Raw genomic sequence first — 22679 nt, forward strand, 5'->3', positions numbered from 1 at the left:
CTGTGGCTGCAAAGAAACTGTTTCTCCATTTAAAGCTCTGAAGGGGCCACTCATTCATGAACAACCAGCACTGAGCTCATAGTTAAAACCCACAAATATCTTCACGGGACAGAGCGGGCGGCAGAAACAGCAGACACACTGTCTTTCACTCTCTGTCCTCTGTTATCTAATTTGTCTCAGTCCTGTTTGATCGTGTCCTTGCTCCAGCTCAGCTGATGAAAAACAATCGTCTGTATTCATTTTCTGCCTCCACTATTCCCTTTTCCTCATCTCTGCCTTCCTGTGGGAGCCCACTTGGCTGCGCTCTAGGCTGGTGAGGGATGTGAACGTAGAAAATTAGCAAACACGCCAAAGCTAGTAATTGTTAAATTGCAGCAAATGGACCCCATGTGAGCCAGGCGAATAAACTCAGAAATCAACACAGCCTACCCAGACCCAGTTTATCTAAATTCCAATAGTATGCTCAGTAATGGAAAAACACTGTAGAAATGCCATTTCAAATAGACCCCAATGTAATCCCCAGCCCACTGGGGTCCATTTAATCAATGCTACAGACATGAGCATAGAGGAGGAACAGTCTGCAAATGGAAGTGGAGTTCTGAGTCAGCTCACAGGAGATTAAAAAGTAGAGGTGGATGAATAATGGAGGAGGAGAATGGTGGGAAAATTGCCGAATGTGGCGAATCATCAATAACGCCTCCTTTGAATAATTCTGAAGGAAAAAAGACTTCTGCTGAAACTGTCTGTGCCCACTAAAATGGAATTGTACTTAATTAGTTTTTGCTGTGTATTGCCTCACTCTCTGGATGAGCACTCTTTATTTCACAAGTAAGCTTCCACTCATTTGTGCCTCAGATTACCTGCACTCCTCAAATCTCCAGATGAGCCCCCCCCCACCCCACCCCCCCCCACCATGCAAGCTTCCATAAAATAACTGACAGTTTTCCACTGATTAGCTGTGAACTTTGAATGTGCAGCGGAGCTCTACAGCCCAACCTGGAGCTGCGGCACCGAGCTCCATGAGAAGAGTTGATTCAGGAACAGTTTCAGACGAACACGCCGAGCTCCGCAAACCACACCAATTCATATTTAATCAATCAGCGGTGCACAGAACAACACGCTGACAGCAGTTTGTGAAAAGCCCAGCAGTGCTCGTGCCCTTAAGCACCCGCTAACAGCCAGCTCCCTGTCTGAACATAATCATGTATCATTACTCCTGCAATCAATGAAGCAGAACGCCACTCCTGCACTATTTCATGTTGTGTTTCAGCAGTGCTCGTGAGGACTCTGAGCTCTTTATTTTGGCCTTGTTAGCAAACAAGGAGCTGAGACAGACAATGACAGATATTCAAATATATGCAGAACAATATGAAAACTCTTTGGGCAAAGTCTTTCCCTGATTGTTTTTCCCTCATTATCTGTCAGTGTTGTCCCCCATTAAATTTGTCTCCCAGTGTTTGTTGACAGAACATTTCCTGGTTTTCTCTCATCAGCAGCCCCAAAGAAAACAGATTATCTACAAGTTCTTGTTGTTGTGAAATGTGTCAATTCTGTTGGTTTTATCAGCAGATTTATTTATTTATTTATTTGCCATAGCTGTGCTAATATTTTCACAGTGACATATAGAGGCTTTAGCTTAGCAATGAAATGTTGTATTTAGAGTTCATTCTTGGCCAAAACATCTTCATCATGAGGTCTATTTAATAGCATAGCTGTTCTGGTGCTTCCGATCATATCACATGATCTTCATCAGGAGGTGGAATTTGTCCATTTGTCATTTAATTGTAGATGTTCCGATTTTCATCAAGAAGACGATGAGAAGTCTTAAGTCGTTAGAACTGGGCAAATTCAATGTGCGGATGAAGATCATGTGATATGATCAACGGCATCATGAGATTACTCTCTAATTTAATGTTCAAGTTTTGGTGCTGCAGATTTAAGGTAGAATAAATTGCTATTTGATATTACAAATAAGAAGAATTGATTAATTATTCTTTTGTGGATTGAAACTATGTGAAAGATCCCTGTGACGAGCTTACATAAGGCATTGGTTCCCTGCTGTTCTATCTTGTAAATTATGCATCTAGGAAGAATCTGAATCACATGAATTGTGGCTTTTAGTTTTTTCTACTTTACAAATGATCAATGTTTTAGGTGCAAGAGACAGAAACATAGAACATACATAGAGCATTAGCTGAAAACACCAGCATGGAACTTGCTGCATTCGTGTAAGTTTAATGGAAAAACGGCTCCATGTGTCTCACATAAATCCACAACTACATGCTCACAAGTACTGTGTGCACATGTATGTTTATTATACACAGTGCGGTGGACTGGACAGACTCCATAACTCACAAGTAGTTTGCAGGAGACAGTCTGGCTTTGTGGAGATGTTCTGTCATCCCCTCTTGTCAGCTTAACACCGCTGTCCCACAGAGCTAGTTTTCATTCCCTCCACCTTATCCATGGCTCTTCATGTCTCCTACCAATGCTCTGTAAAATATGTATTTTTCCCCCTGAGCCTGAGAACTGATTTCTCATCTGCAGCAGGATGGGAAGGCTCTCCAGAGCTGCAATTCTTTATTCCACCTGTCGCGGAAACAACTGAAGCACACACCACCCCAGTCCAGTCAGCAACTTAAATCTTTGGATTTGACTGCCAGTTCATCATGCCGAAGGGGGGAAAGGTTGCACTGGAACAACACCTGAAGATACAGCTCTGATACAGTTACAGTTCAGATGAACCTGAAGGCATGACTGCATGGGGCCCTTTTGCAGTCAGAGAGATACAGTCAGACTCTTTCTCCACACACAGCAAACCTAATGGGCTTGGCACACTCTACAATCCCCATCAGTCAAAATTTGGCTTGTCAGGTAATTTCAAAATAGAGGAAGAATGAAAATGTACTACACTGTGTACTTTAAGATACTAGGGGAATTCAAGGACTGTTTCAAAGCTGAATTCATTAGCAGCTTTGCAAATTTTGTCCAAAACACTCTGTTAGTCTCTCAGGAGCCTCTTAAACACACAAACAAGCAAGCTATGAGGGCTGTTTAACAAATAAGACGCAGCAGCAGCAGCAGCAGCTGATTTTTGCATTGTCACATGTCATTTTTTACACGACCTGTTCAGAATGACTGATGCTGCCATGGAGTACACTGTCTGTCCTTTTTTTTGTCTTGGCTGGTTAAAGAGAGCTGCCCATTACTGGTTTCAGTAGTGGAGGCTGACCCAAGCCTGCTGGGAACTGAACTGTAGTTAATTAGTGCACAAAGCCTGCAGGACAAAAGAAAGTTTGGGGTGGAGGTGATGGGGGAGCTGCTTGGAGGTGGTGGGGTGGGTGGAGATTTGGGAGAGGGGGATAAAGCTGGGGATCTTAGGTCTGTAGCACAGAGGGACTTTAGGGGGGAAACTTTGCATGTGTGTGTTCCTGTGTCGGGGTGCACAGGAGGGGGGCTGAAGCAGTGGGAGTGGGGGCACACAGAAGGATGAATTAGCAGTGTGAAGGGGAGCCTTGTCCCTGAGCTGAGAGCTACTACCAGCAAGCACTCACATACACACACACACATACACACAGTCTCTCTGCTGGAACCCGCCAAGGGACAAAAGGCCGGGTGGGTCTGTTGGAAAGGAACCTAAAAGGAAAGACTGCAAGACCGAGGCTGCAAAAGGTCAAAGTATGACATGAACTAATAGGGGCAGGCAGTCTGTCGAGATACTGCTTTGCACTGAAGCTTTGATGAGCAGTAAAACTGGATCTTCTTTCATAAACACCCTGAAAGAAACCAACTCTATGTTCCAGCAGTGTTCCCATGAGGCTTCTGTGTGTCTGTGCCAAAAGCAGTGCGGTTTCACTGACGTTGCTGTAGATCTACGCGTAGACTTTTATTGTGAAATTAATCAAATAATCCTAATACATTTGACTGATATCCAAAATCTGTGGAAATGCTTTTGTTAAATCGCCAACTGTAACTCAAATCACAGCCTCAAAGGCCACTCAATAACCCACGGGAGGCGCTATGTATCCATTGTTATCAAAGCTCATACTGACGTCCTCCGCCAATGCGGCCACAGTCAATTTAATGCCAGAATTAATGGGCATTTAGCGGCAGAGCGGCCAGGCTGGAGTTACCTGGTGCCAGGACGGACCGACACTGCGGGCTGGTGGCCGCTTCTGTGCGCTGGCCAACCAACTGGCCTCCTCCTCCTCCTCCTTCCCCCACCTCCTCACCCTCTCATCCTCCGCGCCCCCCGCCAGCTGCGTAAAGCAGCTCAGCGACGTACACACGAAAACCGGAAGTGTGGCGCTTTTGACTTCAAAATAAAGGCGTATAACGTGGTTTTCCGTGAAGGAAAAAAAAAAAAAAAGCAATGGGAGCTCATCTGTCCAGTCGGTGATGTCAGAACATTGTGGTGTGAGAAGTGATGAAATACAGCAATTATGACCTCACTAGTTAGGATGAGGTCATCCTCTGTCCACAGGCAGCTGAGCCACCAGGGGTGACTCACCTTTGAATTGCACTTTAAGTAGTATTGACATGAGGTGTAAAAAGAAACAACGTGAACAAGCAGATGATATAAATGTAATATGGTTTTGTGACCAGAGGCTGCAGAATTTTGTTGAACCAATCTGACCTAAAACAGCCTAAAATAAGATACATATATATATCTTTATATTGTAAGATGTGTACACGTTTCCATATTTGCCAATACTATACACACACTAGACAGTATTTATAAAATAAAAATGCAATGGTTCATTAAAAAAAATAAAAATCAAAAAATCAAACATTAAGTATACATTAAACGCAAAATTGTTTAAGAAAAACCTATGATAAAGATTTTTTTTCCCTTTGCATGTATAGAACAGATAATAAATAAGCAAACAACAACAAGAACAACAAATCATATAACACTTTGGCTTGGCAAAAATTACGTCATATTGATGATAAGCAATGCGTGATGTCCCACAAATTAGCAAAATGCTAATAGCGTGTGCTCTTATTTTGAAAATCTTGACGGGAAGCTGGAAGTCCATTGTGTCTGCCTTGAAGCTGCCTGCGCCTCCAGCCCCCTCTGTGTCTCTGTCCCACTGTTGCCATTCCGACGCACATCCCTCGCAGACGAGCAACAGCTACGCGGAGTTGGCCAAAGTGGACTACACGGACCTCTGCGGGCAGACGCGACTTCACAGCCGGCTCTCCATCCTCTGCTCGGGGAGCAGCAGCCCAGAGATGCGCCCCTGGACAGAGGTTCGCTGTGGGTAAAGTCAGATAAAGAGAATGAGTCTGAGAAAGGGCGCAGTGTAGCGCTCCTGTAGCATCGCATTCACAACTCGGGAATAACGGGACCTGATTGAATGCAACAGAAAGAAGCGCTTGGCTATTTCTGAGGATTTTTTTTTTTCCTTCTTCTTTTTTTTTTTTTTTTTTTTTTTTTTTGGTACAATGGGGCGGTGAGAGCCCTCATCACAACTGAAGACATGAGAAACGGGAGAGGAACAAAAAGCTCGGCTGCGGCGCTCTGTGTTTGAGTCTCCATCCATCCGACGGGTCCAGTCTACACACCTTTATTCATGTTGCAAAAGCCTGTTTTATGACAATGGATTACTTGCTGTGGGTGTGCAGCCTCATTGTCCCCGTGGTGCTGGCTGTGGAAGGTACGTCGTTTTATATTTTTATGACTACTTTTGTGTCCCGTGTATGAACAATGGGCTGCATGGATGCGTTAGAAATTGGCAAGAAACACCTTATTGTCACCAAAACAAAAAGACCATCAACTCATGGAAAGCCATGCATAGGAGCACAGCCTGCACAGTGCACAATGTGGCATTTTTTTCTGACAATTTGAATCATATTGGGGTCAGTCCATCCCATCAGCTGAAATACCTGATCAGTCATTTGTGCTGCTGCTACTGGAGGTAAAATTACATCTGTAAGCAAGACTCCATTCATGTTTTGGTTAATTAAAGCTGCAGACCCGCTCTGTTAAAGAAACAATTCCTCTGATATCAATTTGCTCTCAGACTGTAATCCATGTACACATGCATCAGCACGTCCCGTTCCCTGTGTGTGTGGTGTGTGTGTGTGATGACATCCCAGTGTTTCCATTGCGGCTGAAGGACTGCCCTGTTGCTATTGTCCCTGTTGTTGTCACACCCACAAGCTGAGTGAGGATGCCCACCTGCCCCACCTTTCCTCCCCTGGGCTCCAGAGAGGTTAGATTCCCACCACAGAGACAGTACCGAGGGGCGCCCCTCTGCTGCCACTGTAAAACAGAAACACACTCCTCGTGTGATGAATGGCAAAGGTTTTAAACCTGCTGTTGGGTTCACCCACCGAGCAGTGCTGTGGACGCTTAAACACAGACCAGAGCGGATCAATCGCGGCCCCTGAAGCGCCACAGGGACACACATGTGAAACATATTAAATGACAAGTGTGAATTAAAGGTCAATGGTTTAACAAGTAGGCTGCAGCCCCTGAAGCTCTCTCCATCACTGAGGGAGTGTTGCTCCAGGGAAAAGCCCACCCTCGCCACCGCCGCTACCCACCCAGCGACTCCTCTCTGAGCTGTAGCCACATTTCTGTGCCTCGCCTCCTTCTTTCCCTCCCTGTCCAATCTGCCTCTCCTGGACCATGGCCAGCACGATCCCTCATCAATTCTGGTGTCAGCAAGTAAATCAATGCAGCGGCAGCAGCCCTCCAAGTCCCAGTGGGCTCTCACGGCGTGATGATCAGCCCCGTTTCCCCAACCAGACCACTAGCTGTTACTCAAGGCTCAGGGGTTAACTAATGTTTGTCCTCCGAGGATAAACATGAAGGGCAGATCATGGGATGGGTTTAAATGAGAGGGAGGGGAGAGGAGGCCCCTTTCTAGCCAGTTGCATGTCGTTTATTTAGCTGCTTAGTCGGTGGATTTTAACACATGGCTTGAATCTGGAATTTGTTTTTTTTCAGATTGGCAAGTGTTTGCGCATGGATGATGCAAGCTGGACTGCAACTTGAAGTGTGTGCTTATTTACAAAAGCAACAGTGATGACTTATCTCCAATTCACACCAACAGACTGCAGTAAAAGCCTCAGCAACTGTGACATTTTTATGTTGTATTACTCTCATTTACAGTCAGCGTTTACTGTACTCTTATTTTAAAAGCCCGTAAAGTAGATGGATGACCGCTCAGGAGGCGTTTTAGAAAAGAATCTACAGGGTGTATATGTGTGTGCCATTGTTGGAAAAGCATCGAGCAGCAAGTTTTCTGATGGTTTTCACATTAATGCGGAGCTTCTTTCATGATTTCCTGCTTCCTGTACATCAGAATGTCGACGAGAGTAATTATTTGTCGACCTGTAAAAGCAGATGCAAGCAGCCCTAAAGAGAGATTGAATGAGGTCAGCTTGACTTGCCCAAGAATCGCTTATCGAGCATCAAACTGGGCATCACACTCCACTGTTGTCAGTGTGATTCTGTAGAGAGGAGCATGCCCTGCAATACAAATGATCTTTTGCTCCGAATGAGCTCAGAAGTCAAATTTTTTGAGCTATAAGAACCAATTTTTTTTTTGTGCTATTTATAGCAACGCATTTGATCATTCTCCTATCATTGATGATGATGTTTGGCTGTTAATATTTCATATGTTTGCTTGTTGGCAGTGTCAGTGTAGTACAAGGCGAGGCCTCCCTTTCATGATGCACCCGCTCTCACAAAGTGAATAAAACATTAGCATGTGTGAGCTCCCAAAGCGCACTGAGAATCCAGAGTTGTGTGGCATTTTGGCTCCGGCGGGCGATCAGAAAAAACGGTAAATGGCACGGGTGGTGATGCTCTAAAGTTCCCACTGCAGCATTGTTTTCTTACCCCAGGGGCAGAATGACTCCACCATTGCTGTAGTTTTATGGGAGGTGTGAGGTGTGGGGGGGTTCTGGATTTGAGTTATAGCAGCAAGGCGTTCTCAGAGGCATTGTAAATTTTACAGGAGGGGGGAGAAGTGTGGAACAAATGGGATCTTTTTCAATCTTAACCGGTTTGTCGGATTTAGTGAGTTGACGATGATACACTTTGGTGAACAGAGTAGTTGGGGAAAGCATTTTTCAGCCTGAGATTTGAGTGCCTGAACACATGAGCCCAGACTCAGATGTTATGCCTGAGGATGCACAGTGTCATCCCCTCGTGCTGGCTAATGCAAGTGGATGTAAAAATATCTTGGATTCTTTAAAATGTTTGCAGAGAAATTCTCTCTTCTCTTGCTCCACGCTGAGGTCAAAGGTCAGGCTGGGCCACAGAACGGCACCCCCAGAGTTGCTGGGGATTCAGTATCTTGCTCGAGAGTGCTTCAGCAGGGTGAAATCCTGCTTACACGGGGACTTGAACCCGGCTTTTAGAGATGTAGGATGGTCAGCATGCTGCCCCGGCATGTGCATTGTGTGAGGTGAAGCCTGTTTAAAGGAGCATCAGCTCAGACCTGTGGTTAGCTGAGGCTGAGCGATTTTGCCTCCGTTGCCTCTGGGCACCGGGAGAGGAGAGGGAAGAGGTGACGCACTGGATCAGACACCCATGGGATGGGCTGGATCAGCAGCATGTAGTCCAGGAGTATTCACTCAGCTGTGTTCCACTGAGGGCCGAGTGTAGCCAAGCAAAGACAACAGCCGCTGATTTCACTGATTAGTTCCTCCTCTCTGGCTCAAGTCGTGCTAATCAGTAAAACAACCTTGTTCGCAATCGTATATTTGGGCCTGACAACTGAAGTTATTAGGTGCGGTCGCTCATGGCCTCACGCACACGAGCACAGAGGGCTGAGAATGCTTTTAGGAATGAGTGACAGGACTTGCTTTTGTGTTTAAAGCTCTGTCAGTAGATGCACATTTACTTTGTGTGTTCTTACTGAATATTGTGCAGAGATGTAAATGTGATTTCCATTGTCAACAAAAGATTAAGGCAGCCACTTATTCCCTTTAGGAATATTCCCTTTAGGAATAAGTGGCTAATAAAATTTAGGAATGTATTGAACTTATCAGCACATGAAAGAACTCGGGCTGAAAGGCACATGCTGAACTAATGATTCCTGTTGCTCACCATTAAGAATTGATCAAGTGACCGTGAGTCCCTGTGATTAGCTAATGCTTAATGGATCATCCCTTAATGATTGTTAATTCAAATGTTCCTGATACACTAATTTATATTCCACCAAATTAGTCCAGTTATGTGGCAAAAGGCTTTTCAGATCCACACGTGATCAGCTTGAAAACAGAACTGGATCAGCTCTCATAGAAAGATGAAGATGTTTGTATAAAGATGATCTGACATGCAAAGATCTACATTTTGCTGCCTGGCTACGAGATAAACCGTGAAGCTTTAACCTGTTTCATAAACTCATGGTGGCTTGATGATTTCTTAAGGGAGATAAACAGGAATTCATGATAGCATCCTGCAGCAGTTCGTGCTATATACCCTCATGAATCACGCTTATTTATGCTTTACTTAAAGGAAAAGTTCAACACTGAGAGCAAAATTCACCTGTAGTCTCACATAACCTGCTGACATCGCATATTTGATGATCTGGTGTTTTTGTACACACTGAGTGAACATAATATAATGTTAATCAGTGAGCTTAAGTCCTGGTAGGAGGATTTCTTAGCTAGCCAGGCTAGCTGTTAGCCGGCTGCCAACAGTAGCTTCATATTGAGTAGACAGGCATGGGAGAGGTGTTAGCTTTCTCACCTAGCTCCCACAGAAATGCAAATAAGCATATTTCCCAAAATGTTGAACTTAAAGTGAGTATTTTGTCCTGCTTTTTGTCTCTGCTTCCAACGAACTGGACCATGATCTGTCAAACTTGACATTATTTAGAACAAAACACTGCGAGTGAGTTTTGTATGTGGATCATCATCAAACACCACTTGTCAGCTCTTGTCAACTTGTTTCCATTTACACACACAGCCACGCTCATTTGCATAGAAACAAAGAACTCGGCAGCCGTACTTCTTGCTTTTGGCCTCGTCTTTAACTGCAGCGTAAACGTGACCACGTGAATTGAGGAGAGATAACGGCATTTCGTCCTCGTTTGATCCGTGCCTTTTTGCGGTCTTTGCGTACAATGGAAACGCTGGTTTGCCTGACTCTCCACAGCACACAGCTGAACACCACAGATGCAATCTATCCTGTTGGATGTAGAGATCACTATTCATTATCTCTCTAAAAAGAAGAAAAGCCATTGTGGTTTCTCTAATGAACACACAGCACAGACTGTAAACACTGCACTATCTGTAGCTCAGCCGCTACAGATGGAGCAGTGATCTGTTCACGCAATCAAACGACTTCTCTTATTGACACACAAAACACAAGGACACACCGTACTCTGACAGTCTTTAAAGCAAACATTATACAAGACTGTTCTATTGTCATTATCATACAGCACTGTGGTTCCAGACCAAAGCCATGTTTCTTGAAGTGTGGCTGTTGTTCCACACAGGACATGCTATTTGTTTACCCCCTCACACCCTCTTTTAGTCGTTATCAACGACTCGTGAGCAAATGGTGCACAGCAGGCGTCGTGTCATTGAGTCTCCATGAAGAAAGTGTAATCGTTTCAGTAATTATGTGCTAACAGCAACAGAACAATGGGAGCCGACGCGGCCACCGCTGTATTCTGAGAACTTAGAGAGGGGTCGTCTCTTCCGCGGTGAAGCGAGGACTCGCTGGACCACCACTCAGGTGACAGCTGATTGACAGCCTGACAACAGTGCTCATTGATCCAGCTGTTTATTCTCTGGCTGTGCTCTGACTGCCGGCCTCCTACCAAAGATGTAAACAGCGAGGTGACGAAAACAACCGCTCAGATCACCTGTTTGACAAATCTCATTCGAGAGGGGCGTCACACTTGCGGCGGCGTCAGGGGTTCCGCATGAAAGCCCCCTTCCCCTCAAATGTGATGTATTAAATTTGCCTGTGCTGGTGTGACCTCTGTGAACCGGCGCTACTTAGTGGGATTCTCCTCTGTGAAGGTATCTTGGAGGATGCTTTGTTCTTAGCGCCACAAATGAATATTGAAAGGAGTGCATTTGCGACTGCCAAACACACAGAGAGACAAAGCCTTAATTAGGCGGCATCACAGATATGCCGTGATTGTCAGCGCTTTCAAAAACTGAGTGCATGTGGGTGCAGGTTATGAGAGAGAGGGAGAGGAAGTTTTACCTGCATCCTTTGTCAAGCAGAAGGAACTTGTGTGTGTGTGTGTGTGTGTGTGTGTGTGTGTGTGTGTGTGTGTGTGTGTATGTGTGTGTGTGTGTGTTCCTTAATGCTGTGCAACAATTTGGTTTCTCCTCCTCACACCATTTAATTCAGATTTGTCAACCTTCCTCCTACTCGCTTTTTTTTTGTTGCAGAAACCCTTATGGACAGTCGGTGGGCAACCACAGAGCTGGCTTGGACCACGTTCCCAGAGAGTGGGGTGAGTGAGTGTGTGTGCATGTGTTTAGTTTGTTTTGCGTTCCTTTTTTCTTTTCTTCTTCTTCTTTTTTTTTTTTTTTTGGTTCCTTTCGCTTGTTAATAGAGCCCAGTCTGCCTTGAACAGCACACCTCCTACTGTTTTATATCTTTGTTTTTGCAGTGTGTGTTTGCTTTCTCAGATACTAAAAAGCAAATGAGAAACACACTGTGTGACAATGTGTGGAAGAAATCAAGGATTTTCAGTATTTAGACAATGTTGAGAGCTTGACGAACAAATATAGTACTTTAAACAAACAAATGAGCAAACACGCAGATACACAAAGCAAATCCCCGCAGTATGTAAGGACTATTAGGTACGCTCTACCTTGCATGTCTCCCCAGGATAGAGAGCCTGATAATTGAAAGCATGTGTCTGTGTCTTTTGTAATATGGGCCCAAGAGTGCATTACTGGCAGAAATTAAGGTTTTCACTATAGGAATGGTGAGAAAATAAAACAACATGAATTTGACCCCAGGGCTAACAGCCTGACAGACCTCCCCCACTCCCGGCCAGTGTAATTTGTCTTCGCTACGTGAGCGCAAAGTCAGTCAATGGAAATGGTGGGTTTCCATGGAAACGATCTTCGGCAGCCCTCCTCCTTCCTTTCCCTACAAGGGCCGGCTCTGAATGTCCTAGCATCCATGAAGTCATATGTCACGACTGGCGAGGCAGCCCCTCTCCTCGCGCCTGACAAGCCCATACGTTCGGGGGCCGGCAATTATCATATTTGTCAGGTTGTGCATCAACGTGTTGCTGGTGATTTATGACATCTAGTGCTGACTCTTGGGCTCATCGTTTGGGAATAAATTGCGCAGGAGCTCAGAGACGTGAGATGAGTTATGCATTATTTTCTTCCAGTTGAAATAATCAATTTCTGGGAAGCTCATTTGTTATGGAAACGAAGCATTCAGTCCAAGGGGGAATTAGGCAAAAAATCAGAAAAAGATTGACTTCTCACAAGGTTATTTCCTAATGGACTAAATGTATTGACCGGTGAAGCCATTTATCATAGCCTGCAATGTTAGTTACCATATACAAATAGCAGTGTTAACAACACATAAAGCTATGCTGTGACACGGTTCTGTTTTTTTACACCGACACACACGCAGAAGTTCATGTTCATGTCGTGTTAGTCCTTGAATGACTCCCTTCAAAGGATGTAAAAAGACATGAGTCCACCTTGTGTATTAACCACAACAGATGAACATGTCTGCTTTCAGGCTATATGTGTAGGCATGAGGGAAAAAATATATATATATATATGGAGTATATAATGTATTCTGCGTAACCTCAAGTGCTCAGGAGTGCTGCCGAAGAGCAATCACTCTGACAGCATTGCATTTAGATGGCCATTTTAATAAATAACTCAGCGTTTGCATTATTGATGTATGGGGAAAGTTTCCATTTAAAACACACACTTTCATGCTCTCGTCTCGCTTAGCACAGATAACAATTTTACACGTTATAGAGACCAAATCTTGTCTTGAGGCTATTTCGAATGCACTGCAGCAGTTAGATATGAGCGCTGCTGTCTGTGTGTCTGCAGTGTGTTTAATAGCCAGGATAGGCAGACTTTGATAAAGGCCTAACCAACACATCTGTGATGATCCTATAGCTGCGAAACGTCCCTCAGTGGATGTGATCAGCATCAGAACTCGTAGTCAAACAGGCATAATGTGTGAAATGTGTTTTAATCGGAAAATGTTTTCTATTAATAGTCTGTAATGATTGAAATTTTCTGAATGATTCATGCAATTAGAAGCATTTTAGCTGCAAATTATTCCTCACAGGCCACATGTACACAACAGACTGTGGGAATGTGTGTGCTGCATTTTTATTTTCTGTTTGTATCAGACGTCACTTTGCTGTTTCGAATGCCCTCTATGCCTGAATGGTCTGCATTAGGATGCGCTGCATTTAACATTACTCGATATTAATTCACAGCATATTGGATAAGTGAGTTTCTGCTGTAGCTCAGTTGTTGCTGAATGAGGAACAGAACTGTTGGCGCATTAGGAACAAGCATTAGATAATCAATTGAATTTAGTCTGATTTTATTCTTAAATCTATTCCACTCCTCTCCGCTTCAGTCGTCCACAGCGCTCACAGTGTTCAGCTCCTCCAGAGTCCCTGCTGTCAGCTCTTCCTTTGTCACAGTGTCTCTCTGTTGTTTCCACAGTGGGAGGAGGTTAGCGGCTACGACGACTCCATGAGCCCAATCAGAACCTACCAGGTGTGTAATGTTCGACAGCCCAACCAGAACAACTGGCTTAGGACGGACTTTATCCCCCGCAAGGGTGTGCTGCGCGTCTATGTGGAGCTCAAGTTCTCTGTCCGTGACTGCGCCAGCATCCCCAACATCCCCGGCTCCTGCAAAGAGACCTTTAATCTGTTCTACTACGAGTCAGAGGGGGACACAGCTACAGACACCAACCCTCTGTGGAGGGAGAACCCATATGTCAAGGTGGACACTATTGCCCCAGATGAGAGTTTCTCTCTGCTGGAGGCGGGCAGGATCAACACCAAAGTACGCAGCTTTGGCCCCCTCTCCAGGGCAGGCTTCTACCTGGCCTTCCAGGACCTCGGTGCCTGCATGTCACTCATCTCTGTCAGGGTTTTCTTCAAGAAGTGCTCCACCACTATCGCCAATTTTGCTGTCTTCCCCGAGACTGCCACAGGGGCAGAAGCCACCTCCTTAGTGATCGCTCCGGGGGCCTGCGTGACCAATGCTATGGAGGTGTCTGTCCCTCTGAAGCTGTACTGCAACGGGGACGGCGAGTGGATGGTTCCTGTGGGCTCGTGCACCTGCATCGCCGGCTTTGAACCATCTGCAGATGGCACTCAGTGCCAGGGTATGTGTATTTAACAGACATTTGGACTTTTATTTAACCAAACCTCCTTTATATGCTCAGTGCAAGTCACCTCAGTCTGTGCCCTCCTCTCTGCATTTATTGTGTGGCTCCTGAAAGGGGGTGAAGGAGGGTGGAGGAGAGTATGAATTAATGAGGTGTTGCAGAGAGGAGCAGCATACAAATATTGTGAGAGCAGGACGGGAGGGAGAGAAAGATAGCGGGAAGGCACAAAATAGAGAGCCTGAGAGGAAAATGCAGATAATAGAAAAGAAAGGCGTCCGGAGTCCAGAGAAGAGAGATGTTAACAGAGAAAGAGCGAGTGTGAGTTAAAAGGTGTGAATTGCCAAAGATGGGAAGGAAACAGCAGCCAAAAGGAGACGAATGAAAAGGGAGGGGGCTGCAGGAAGTCAAAGACAGACAACCGAAGCCTCCTCTCACCTGGGCGTGAGAAATAGTGTCGAACATGTGCTGGAGAGCTCATTCGTTGCCATTTGGCGGCTCAAGGTTAAAAGCTTGCCGCCAGTGCCTGATAAAAAGCTCTCTAGGGCTTCAGCAAGCGCTCGCGATGAGGAAGTGTAATTTCCTCCGCGGCCTCCCGTTAGTTAATCTACAGGCGGCCACACTCATTAACACCATTCAGACCAACGTGAGCCAACACTGCCACACTAGCATTAATCACTCAGACATTTCATTTCTTACCTCAGTCTTGCCGCTCGCTCGCAGCCAAGCGCCGCATGAGATGGAGAGAAGGCGAAGAAGAGGAGGAAAAGGAGAGGAGAGCGGAGACAACAGAGGGGGAGAGGGAAACATTAGTGCATCAAAAACCAGAGAATCATCGTGCCCTCCAAAGATGTTTATGGATTGAAGAAAGACAGTGGGGTGATTCAGCACCCTCTCAGAAAGAAGCAAGAAAAAACAAACAAATAAAAGAAAATGATGATGCGCTGTGTAATAGAAGAAAAATAAATCAGATCAGAGAGTGTAGAGCCTAAAGGTCTCGGTGAATTATGAGAGGAGAAAAAAAGCGTACGTTTTCATCTTATCTTCTTTGGCTTTTTATTGCACGGTTTTACAGTCACAATGCGGGGCCATTAGCGGTGCTGATTTTCCTAAAAGTGCCATTGTTGGGAATTAGGGAGGAACTTGAGTTCAGACTGAAAGACCACTTAGCCTAACTAGTTAATCACACTCTCTCCCTCACTGGCTGGCTTTTATGAGCCCTCACGCTGACAGGACAGATGTTTGCCAGAGACCCCACTTTTACACCACCAGTTAGGAATGTGGCAAACAGTAAAACGTGGGGCTCTGGAGGCGGATATATCCAGACCTTTTGCTGCTAATCCCCTTTATCTGAATCCGTCTTTAGTCTGGGCTTATGCTGGTTTATCCTTAAGACTCGATATCAGCCAACCTTCAGGGTGACACTTTGGAATTCAAATTCATCGCTTGGACACATCGTCTCAGATCACCATACTTTGTGTATTTTCCTAATAACTCGCCAGTGCTAATTTCTGTCTACTCTGATGTCCCTTCTTTTGAATTGATTTATTGGCTTATTATGGAGCTGTTCTGCATGCATGTGGAGGCCTTGTTTGTATTCAGCGGTGTGGTTTGGAAAGCTGAGGACCGAGCAGACACTGATTGATGGGTTTAGGGTGTATCCCTTTTCTCAGAAGCATTCTCCATCCCTGTTTGTCTGACAACAGCAATCTCCTGTCAGCAGTCTATCTTCATCTTTATCCTCCTTTTCCTCCTCTTCAACGTGAAACTTAGCTGTCATCCCGACTCTTTTTGGGGAGATTAATGTCACCTGGTAGAGAGAGTGAAAATGAAAGAGCAGATGCAAATATATAGATAAGACCTTATGCTTAAGTGGTTGCCGTTTCTCACGTATCAACATTTTCTCCATAAATATTTGCAGATATTTCACAGGTGCAGTTTTTGTTCGCCGACAGATGTGACAGCCGCTTGTCTTTCAGATAAGTGACAGCGCCGCGTCTTTTTGTTGTTTTGTTCTCATTGTTCCTTTTATTCTCTCTCCCGCTCATCCAGCTTGCATCCCAGGGACCTTCAAATCCAAATTTGGGGAGGGATCCTGTGCTCCCTGCCCGTCCAACAGTCGCACCAGTGCAAGGGGAGCCAATATTTGTCCCTGCCAGAATGGTTTCTACCGCGCTGACAGCGACCCCCCTGACTCCGGCTGCACCAGTAAGTCATCCTCCACTGCACAGACTTAAAAAATCCTCACATTTTCTTATGCTGAGTCTCTTTTGAAAAGCCAATGTCATTGCCTGGTTACATCGATCTTTGTGTCAAACTCCAGTTGAAATGAACAGACCCTTCGTGTTTGTTTTGTATGTATTTGGTTAAATTTGGTGATTACCAAAAAGAAGAAACTGTAAAATTGTAGAAATTGTGTGAAATGCAAAAAAATCAATTTGAAATGAATAGGACAATGTGATCTACAATCTACAGAGAATTGTCACCTTTCTCTGCCACTGCTGTCATCTTCACAGAGCTTTATAGTGAGTTTTAGCTCATTGTTTAGCTGCCCAGCCTGCAACTTTACAGTTTTGGTTCACTCTCAGCGCTCTCCTAGGTTGTATTCAGCCACATCTGTTTTTAATGAAAAAGCTCTGACAAATTCACCAGGTAGTAGACAGACACAGTTAGCATTAGCGGTTGAACCTAATGGAGCATTTATCAGCTAAAGAGCCAGATATTTCCCTCAGGAGTTGGCGGAGACCAAAAATGGAGCTAAAAGAGAGTGAATATCTGATTTACATTCATCAGATCACATACATGCCTCCAAATGAATGAGAACTTTGCTCTGCAACTGCTGGTTATGTAAATAAGCAACTGTTTGTTAACAAGTTGATCATATCAACTTCAAAGGGATGATATGTCGTGCTGTGATAGCGCCCCCTGCATTATTGCACGCCTGGGCTTCATTTTTGGTGTCAAATGTTGACGGTGCTGTCGTCATTGGATTTGAGCAACATCTGTGTGGGCAGCTGCTAAAACTGTTTAAATACTAAATGAAGTACTAAAGTGACCTCGTGACAAACCAGGCTTTAGCTCTGCTCTTGTTATCCATGGCTTTTTGTTGTTTCTCCTGTCAGTGATTTGAGCTCCTATTTTCCGAGTGGGAGCAGGTTAACTTGGTTTTCTAGCTTCCACATTTCACTCTGAGTTAAACACATACTTAACCACATGATGGCCCCATGTTGAATGCTGTAAAGGGACAGACGTCTTATATCGCATTACATAACCAGTGCTGCATTAGTGTTGAAAAAGTGTTGAGTATCGGGGGCTGTGCAGGGCTGTGCAGGGCTGTGACGTGCTCTACTTGGTAGCACATCACAGAAATTGACAGTGCGTCTCTTAGCAATGCCGACCCTCAAATGTCAAACCCAGCCACTGAAACCCAACCAGAATCCTGAAGGTTAATCACTGGTTCCAGAAACAGTTTATCCGCTTTCAGATGTGAAATTACTCAGTATAACTGCAGTATTGTTTTGGCTGTGGACAATTCAGAATTCAGTTTGACTTCAAAAACAACGCATCTGCAGCTGCAAGTCAATTATTGTAAGTAGTCTGGGCTGGTGCTGACTGCAGGATCCGCGCTCGGTCAGGACTCTGAGAGAAGTCCCAGCAGTCGTGCTGATGGAGAGCGACATGTGCTGCCTTGACCGTGTAAAATCACCCCCCAGGGGCCTTTCGCCACGTTAAATGACACACAGGGCCCGCAACTGTCTTCCCTAGATCCTTGTCACAGGAACACTGTGGACATTGACCAGAGCACACAGACAGGCGGGCAGGGACACAAGCACCACCTCTGACGAAACACGCAAACACACACAAACACACAGGCCTGACAGTTCTGTCCCTGCGGTCTGTCAGAGCTTGTGCCAGGCGGCCTGTGCTTTGTGTTGGAAGTGGTGTGGCGCACAAGAGAAGCTCAGCCAGTCAATGGCCGGCAGCTTGGACTCAGCGTGTGTTTTAGATGGGTGTCCAATTAGAAGAGCCTCCACTCTGAACTGTGTCTGCCTAATTAGAAAGGACAGGACGAGTGAAATGCGGCTCAGGGCAAGCTGAACTCAGAAGACAGGCGGGTTTGGGCTGAGAAGAGCTGGTGGCCTGAGAGCCTCCTCTTCTTCTCCCCCCCCCCCCCCCCCCTCTGCTCTCTCTCTGTTTTCAGACAGGTTAGACTTTCTGCCTCTGGAAGCTTAGAAGGAGAGCCCTTCTCTTTTTTTGCTGTAATAGGATGAAAAGCATGTTCGCTGAACCAATCTTTGTTGCCCCCCTCTGTGGTTATCATACTTTATCCAGGTTTCAAACACTATTCACTCAAAACGCAGCACTGCTTATTGAAACACGGAGGCCTTGGGTTATACTGATACGAGAACATGAATTTCTATCAAGAGTGAATTAGCCAAGTTCTACGAGCTGCAAGAAGAGAAGCATAGAAATGGATGCTGGTTAGAGAGTAGAGCTGTATAGGATTGTGCTTTTCATAAAGGAACATTACTTAATGATGAGCAGCGGTGTTCTACTTGTGCGTGACAAGTTGTGTTTATCCTCCTGTTTTGAATATGTTTATTTATATTCTCCTGGAAGGATTTTTTTGCCCCTGTTGTCATGTTTTTACATTTTTCCATGGCCTTCGCTCTATCCTAAGGATTTGTTTGGGGCATGTAAAGCAGTCGAACACATTTATTTGTGCAGAAGGGTTTTATGAAAAAGAATAGGATTACACTCCTTCTGTACATGAAATACTTCCTTTTCTTGTCTCCTTATGGAGATATTAAGACATTTCTTCCACCACAGAGGGAGGATAATGTAAGCACTGCATAGGGAACATGACTAAAGCATCAGTTGTGTGTTTTCTGTTCTGTCTGCCCACCTTCTTTAACACCTACGTGTGTGTGTGTGTGTGTTTGTGCAGCGATCCCCTCAGCGCCTCGCAACGTTATATCCAGCGTGAACGAGACCTCGCTGTCCTTGGAATGGGAGGAGCCCGCGGACACAGGTGGGAGGAGCGACCTCGTCTATAACGTCGTGTGTAAGAAATGCCTGCGAGACCGGAGCCCCTGCACGCGCTGCGACGACAACGTGGACATCGCTCCTCGCAGGTTGGGGCTGAGGCAGAGGAAGGTGGTGGTGAGGAACCTGCAGGCTCACACTCGGTACAGCTTCGAGGTGCAAGCCGTCAACGGGGTTTCTGGGAAAAACCCCACCTCGCCCAGCTACTCCACAGTCAACATCACCACCAACCAAGCCGGTTAGTAGAAGAAGATCTGTCAATGACATCGGATGTGTCCACAAACCAAGTTAATTCATAGAGCAGCTCCGATCAATACCACTTAACATCACAGTGAAACAGGCTGGTTAGCGGATCCTACGTTCAGTCAATGTCAATGAGTGTCTTAATGAGCTCGTAGTATCAGTATTAACCCCAACAGGAAGCATTGTTGAACAAGCTCAGTGAGAGCGACAGAAGGAAAAACACCCAGCTGTGGCTCTGCTTTTCAGAGGAAGTTACAGGAAAGGCAGATAAAATGTTATGTATACGTTATGTCTCCACCGTCAGCATTCAGCACTCTGTCAACCAGGCGTCTTACGTTACATCACTGACAATGTCACCTTTCACCATCTCCACTTAATATGTGCAGCGTCATCATCAACCAAACTGCTCAGCACCTTTCACAGACTGTAATTACTCTTCCTGTTAACCTGCACTTAATCCACCTTACCGCAGTTTATGGACCCAAGACAATGACTGTCAATTGAGTCACTTTCAGGCCTCACAAATCAATAAACTGCAGAACAGCGAAGGTGAAACATGTACCGTTCAGGCTGAAGTATTTTGAATAATAATTATCTTACTGTGATAGTTTGTGACACTGAAAGAGACAATCGTGGCGACTCAGAACCTGAAGTGATGCTCCTTCAACTCTCAAATGAAATAACTTTCCAGTACCTTAAAGTGTCATTCACACTGTGTCCTCTCTGATGTCCAATCACAGCACCTTCAGCAGTGCCCACCGTCCATCTGATGCGCTCCACCTCAGACACTCTGAGCCTCTCGTGGCTGCCCCCTGAGAAACCCAACGGGGTCATCCTCGACTACGAGATTAAATACCACGAGAGGGTAAGCTCTGACTTTTAACCATTGCCTTAATGTAGGTCACATGGCATGCCTTCGTCTGAAAATCTAATTTTCCAGCCCTGTGCAGAAAGAAGCATTTTTATGGATGCTGAAAAATGTTGAAATGTGATGCATGTGTGGGGGGATTGGCAGAGTACAGAAATAACTATTGTTGGAGATTATGGGCTCTTCCAACTCACAACTGCTGCTGCATCACTGGTATTGATCAAATTCCCCAGTAAAGCTCTATTGTTATATCTCTAAGATATAGATATAGACCCGAAACAACGCTGTTTTAAAATTATTCAAGGGTCTCCATTGGCTACACAGCATTATTGATACTGTTTGGGAGAATTTCACAACTATGCAGCTTCACAGCAACATCATGTTTTAACATCAACATCGTAATCAACCCATCGTTTAAACCTCCACCATGACAATTATCAGGCAAATGGTGGAGTTACATGTATTTGTTTCACCAGTTCAGTGCTTTGCTGGATGGTTTCATGTTGAATTGCGGCACACGTTGAGCCAGGTTCTGCTTTTTCACTGGACAGTTAAGGTTCATAATGTTTAACACGTATGAACAAATCTTGAACATAAAACCCCACAAATTGAACCGAGTTTAAAGTTTGTGACTGAACTTGCTACTGAACTGAACCAAGTGATTTGTATGAGCCACATTCAGAGGAGGCTCGATGTTTTCATGCAGGGCTAGGTGCAATTTATAGGTTTACTTTTCTTTTGTTTGAGGGAGATTGTTTTCTTTTCCAACGCTAACTTATTGTCTAGCTTTCAGTTTTGATGGTATAAACTTAATTAAAGAGCAACCAACTGTGGCCACAAATGACAGTGACAGGATGATGGGAAATGATAAAATGAACTGTAAGAGTACTGTAAGGAGAAAGAGTCATAAAGTGAGATATACTTATGCTTTCAGTTACGGAGCTATGAAGTTCGCTAACATTAGCCACCACACGCTATAGCCATACCAGACTAAGAAAAGCTGTAGCAACAAATCCTCCAAGTAAACCTGCATTGCATTTTATTTCTCATGAATTCAACTTTTAACTTGTAAGATGAACATTGTGTTATTTCTTCTTTCAAAAGTTACACAATATTGCTTTATCATGCTAACTGAGAACCAGAGGACTGACTCCCCCCCTCTGAGCTATCTGAAAAGCATCAGGAAGCACTTGGCACTGTTGCTTGAATGGTCCTTTTTTTGACTTCAGGGCCAGGCGATGTCCCACACAGTAACATCCCAGCACAGCTCGGCCAAGGTGGAGGGGCTGAGGGCTGCCACGCCCTACGTGGTGCAGGTCAGAGCTCGCACCGTTGCTGGATATGGACGCTACAGCAACCCCATGGACTTCAGCACCAGTCTTCACAGTACGGACGCCTCTCTCCCACCATACAGCCTTTCCTTCATGATCTGCTGCTACAGTTTTCTTAATGAGGGTTCAAGCTTAGTAATTTTATGGCGGCCTTAATTGGTAGTCATTACACTTGCAGTGCAGGCCACCCTTTAATCCCTCAAGTAGTGTTTCTGGTGTTATTTACTCATTTGTGTCTGTGTGCATTATTTCGCCCAGGTGACCCTCAGAAGTCGGTGCAGGACCAGCTGCCTCTCATCATCGGCTCGGCCTCCGCAGGCCTGGTGGTCATTGTTGCCTTGGTGGTTATCGCTGTTGTATGCCTAAAGTAAGTGTTTGACTTTTATTACTGACAGCCTGAACCACATGTTTCATTTTGTTAGTTAGCCTCTGAACAAAGAGGCTCATTAAATTTTAACATACTTTCAAAGGGTGTATACTGACTCTTTAGCTTCAAAAGGGAGCACTGAAAGAGGAAAAAAGGAAAAACAGAGCCGCTTCTCCCTCGGCAGCCTGTGGTTTCATCTGATAGATGAGTTGGATATTAGGTTTATTCGCTGTACCTGGAAAGGGTCAAAACTGATTATGTGAATGTGACTTTGTTTATGTGTGGCTTGTTTACAGGAAGCAGCACAGCGGCTCAGAGCTGGAGTACACTGAGAAACTACAGCAATACAGTAAGTTTTATGTGTTCAGCGTGGGAACTGTCTCGTCTGTGGTCAATTGGTCATGCCAGTACAGTTAACCAACTGATTCAATCAATTATCCAGTCACCTGATTGAGGCAGGAAACCATTCCACTATTTGCACAAAAGAAG

The 22679-nt window shown here is 45.0% G+C and overlaps 1 protein-coding gene across 1 annotated transcript in view; it reads left to right on the top strand.

Moving 5' to 3' along the window:
• The first annotated feature begins 5037 nt into the window (after positions 1 to 5037).
• The window catches only part of ephb3a (eph receptor B3a), a 30244-nt gene continuing 12602 nt past the window's right edge, over positions 5038 to 22679 (top strand). The window contains exons 1-9 of the mRNA XM_076744033.1: positions 5038 to 5660; positions 11380 to 11444; positions 13663 to 14335; positions 16388 to 16543; positions 19284 to 19619; positions 20365 to 20489; positions 21722 to 21878; positions 22082 to 22190; positions 22487 to 22539. Coding sequence (XP_076600148.1) covers positions 5597 to 5660; positions 11380 to 11444; positions 13663 to 14335; positions 16388 to 16543; positions 19284 to 19619; positions 20365 to 20489; positions 21722 to 21878; positions 22082 to 22190; positions 22487 to 22539 — 1738 coding nt within the window. The 5' untranslated portion in view covers positions 5038 to 5596. The remainder of the gene's footprint in view (positions 5661 to 11379; positions 11445 to 13662; positions 14336 to 16387; positions 16544 to 19283; positions 19620 to 20364; positions 20490 to 21721; positions 21879 to 22081; positions 22191 to 22486; positions 22540 to 22679) is intronic.

Source organism: Chaetodon auriga, chromosome 12 (assembly GCF_051107435.1).
Source record: "Chaetodon auriga isolate fChaAug3 chromosome 12, fChaAug3.hap1, whole genome shotgun sequence".
NCBI lineage: Eukaryota > Metazoa > Chordata > Actinopteri > Chaetodontiformes > Chaetodontidae > Chaetodon > Chaetodon auriga.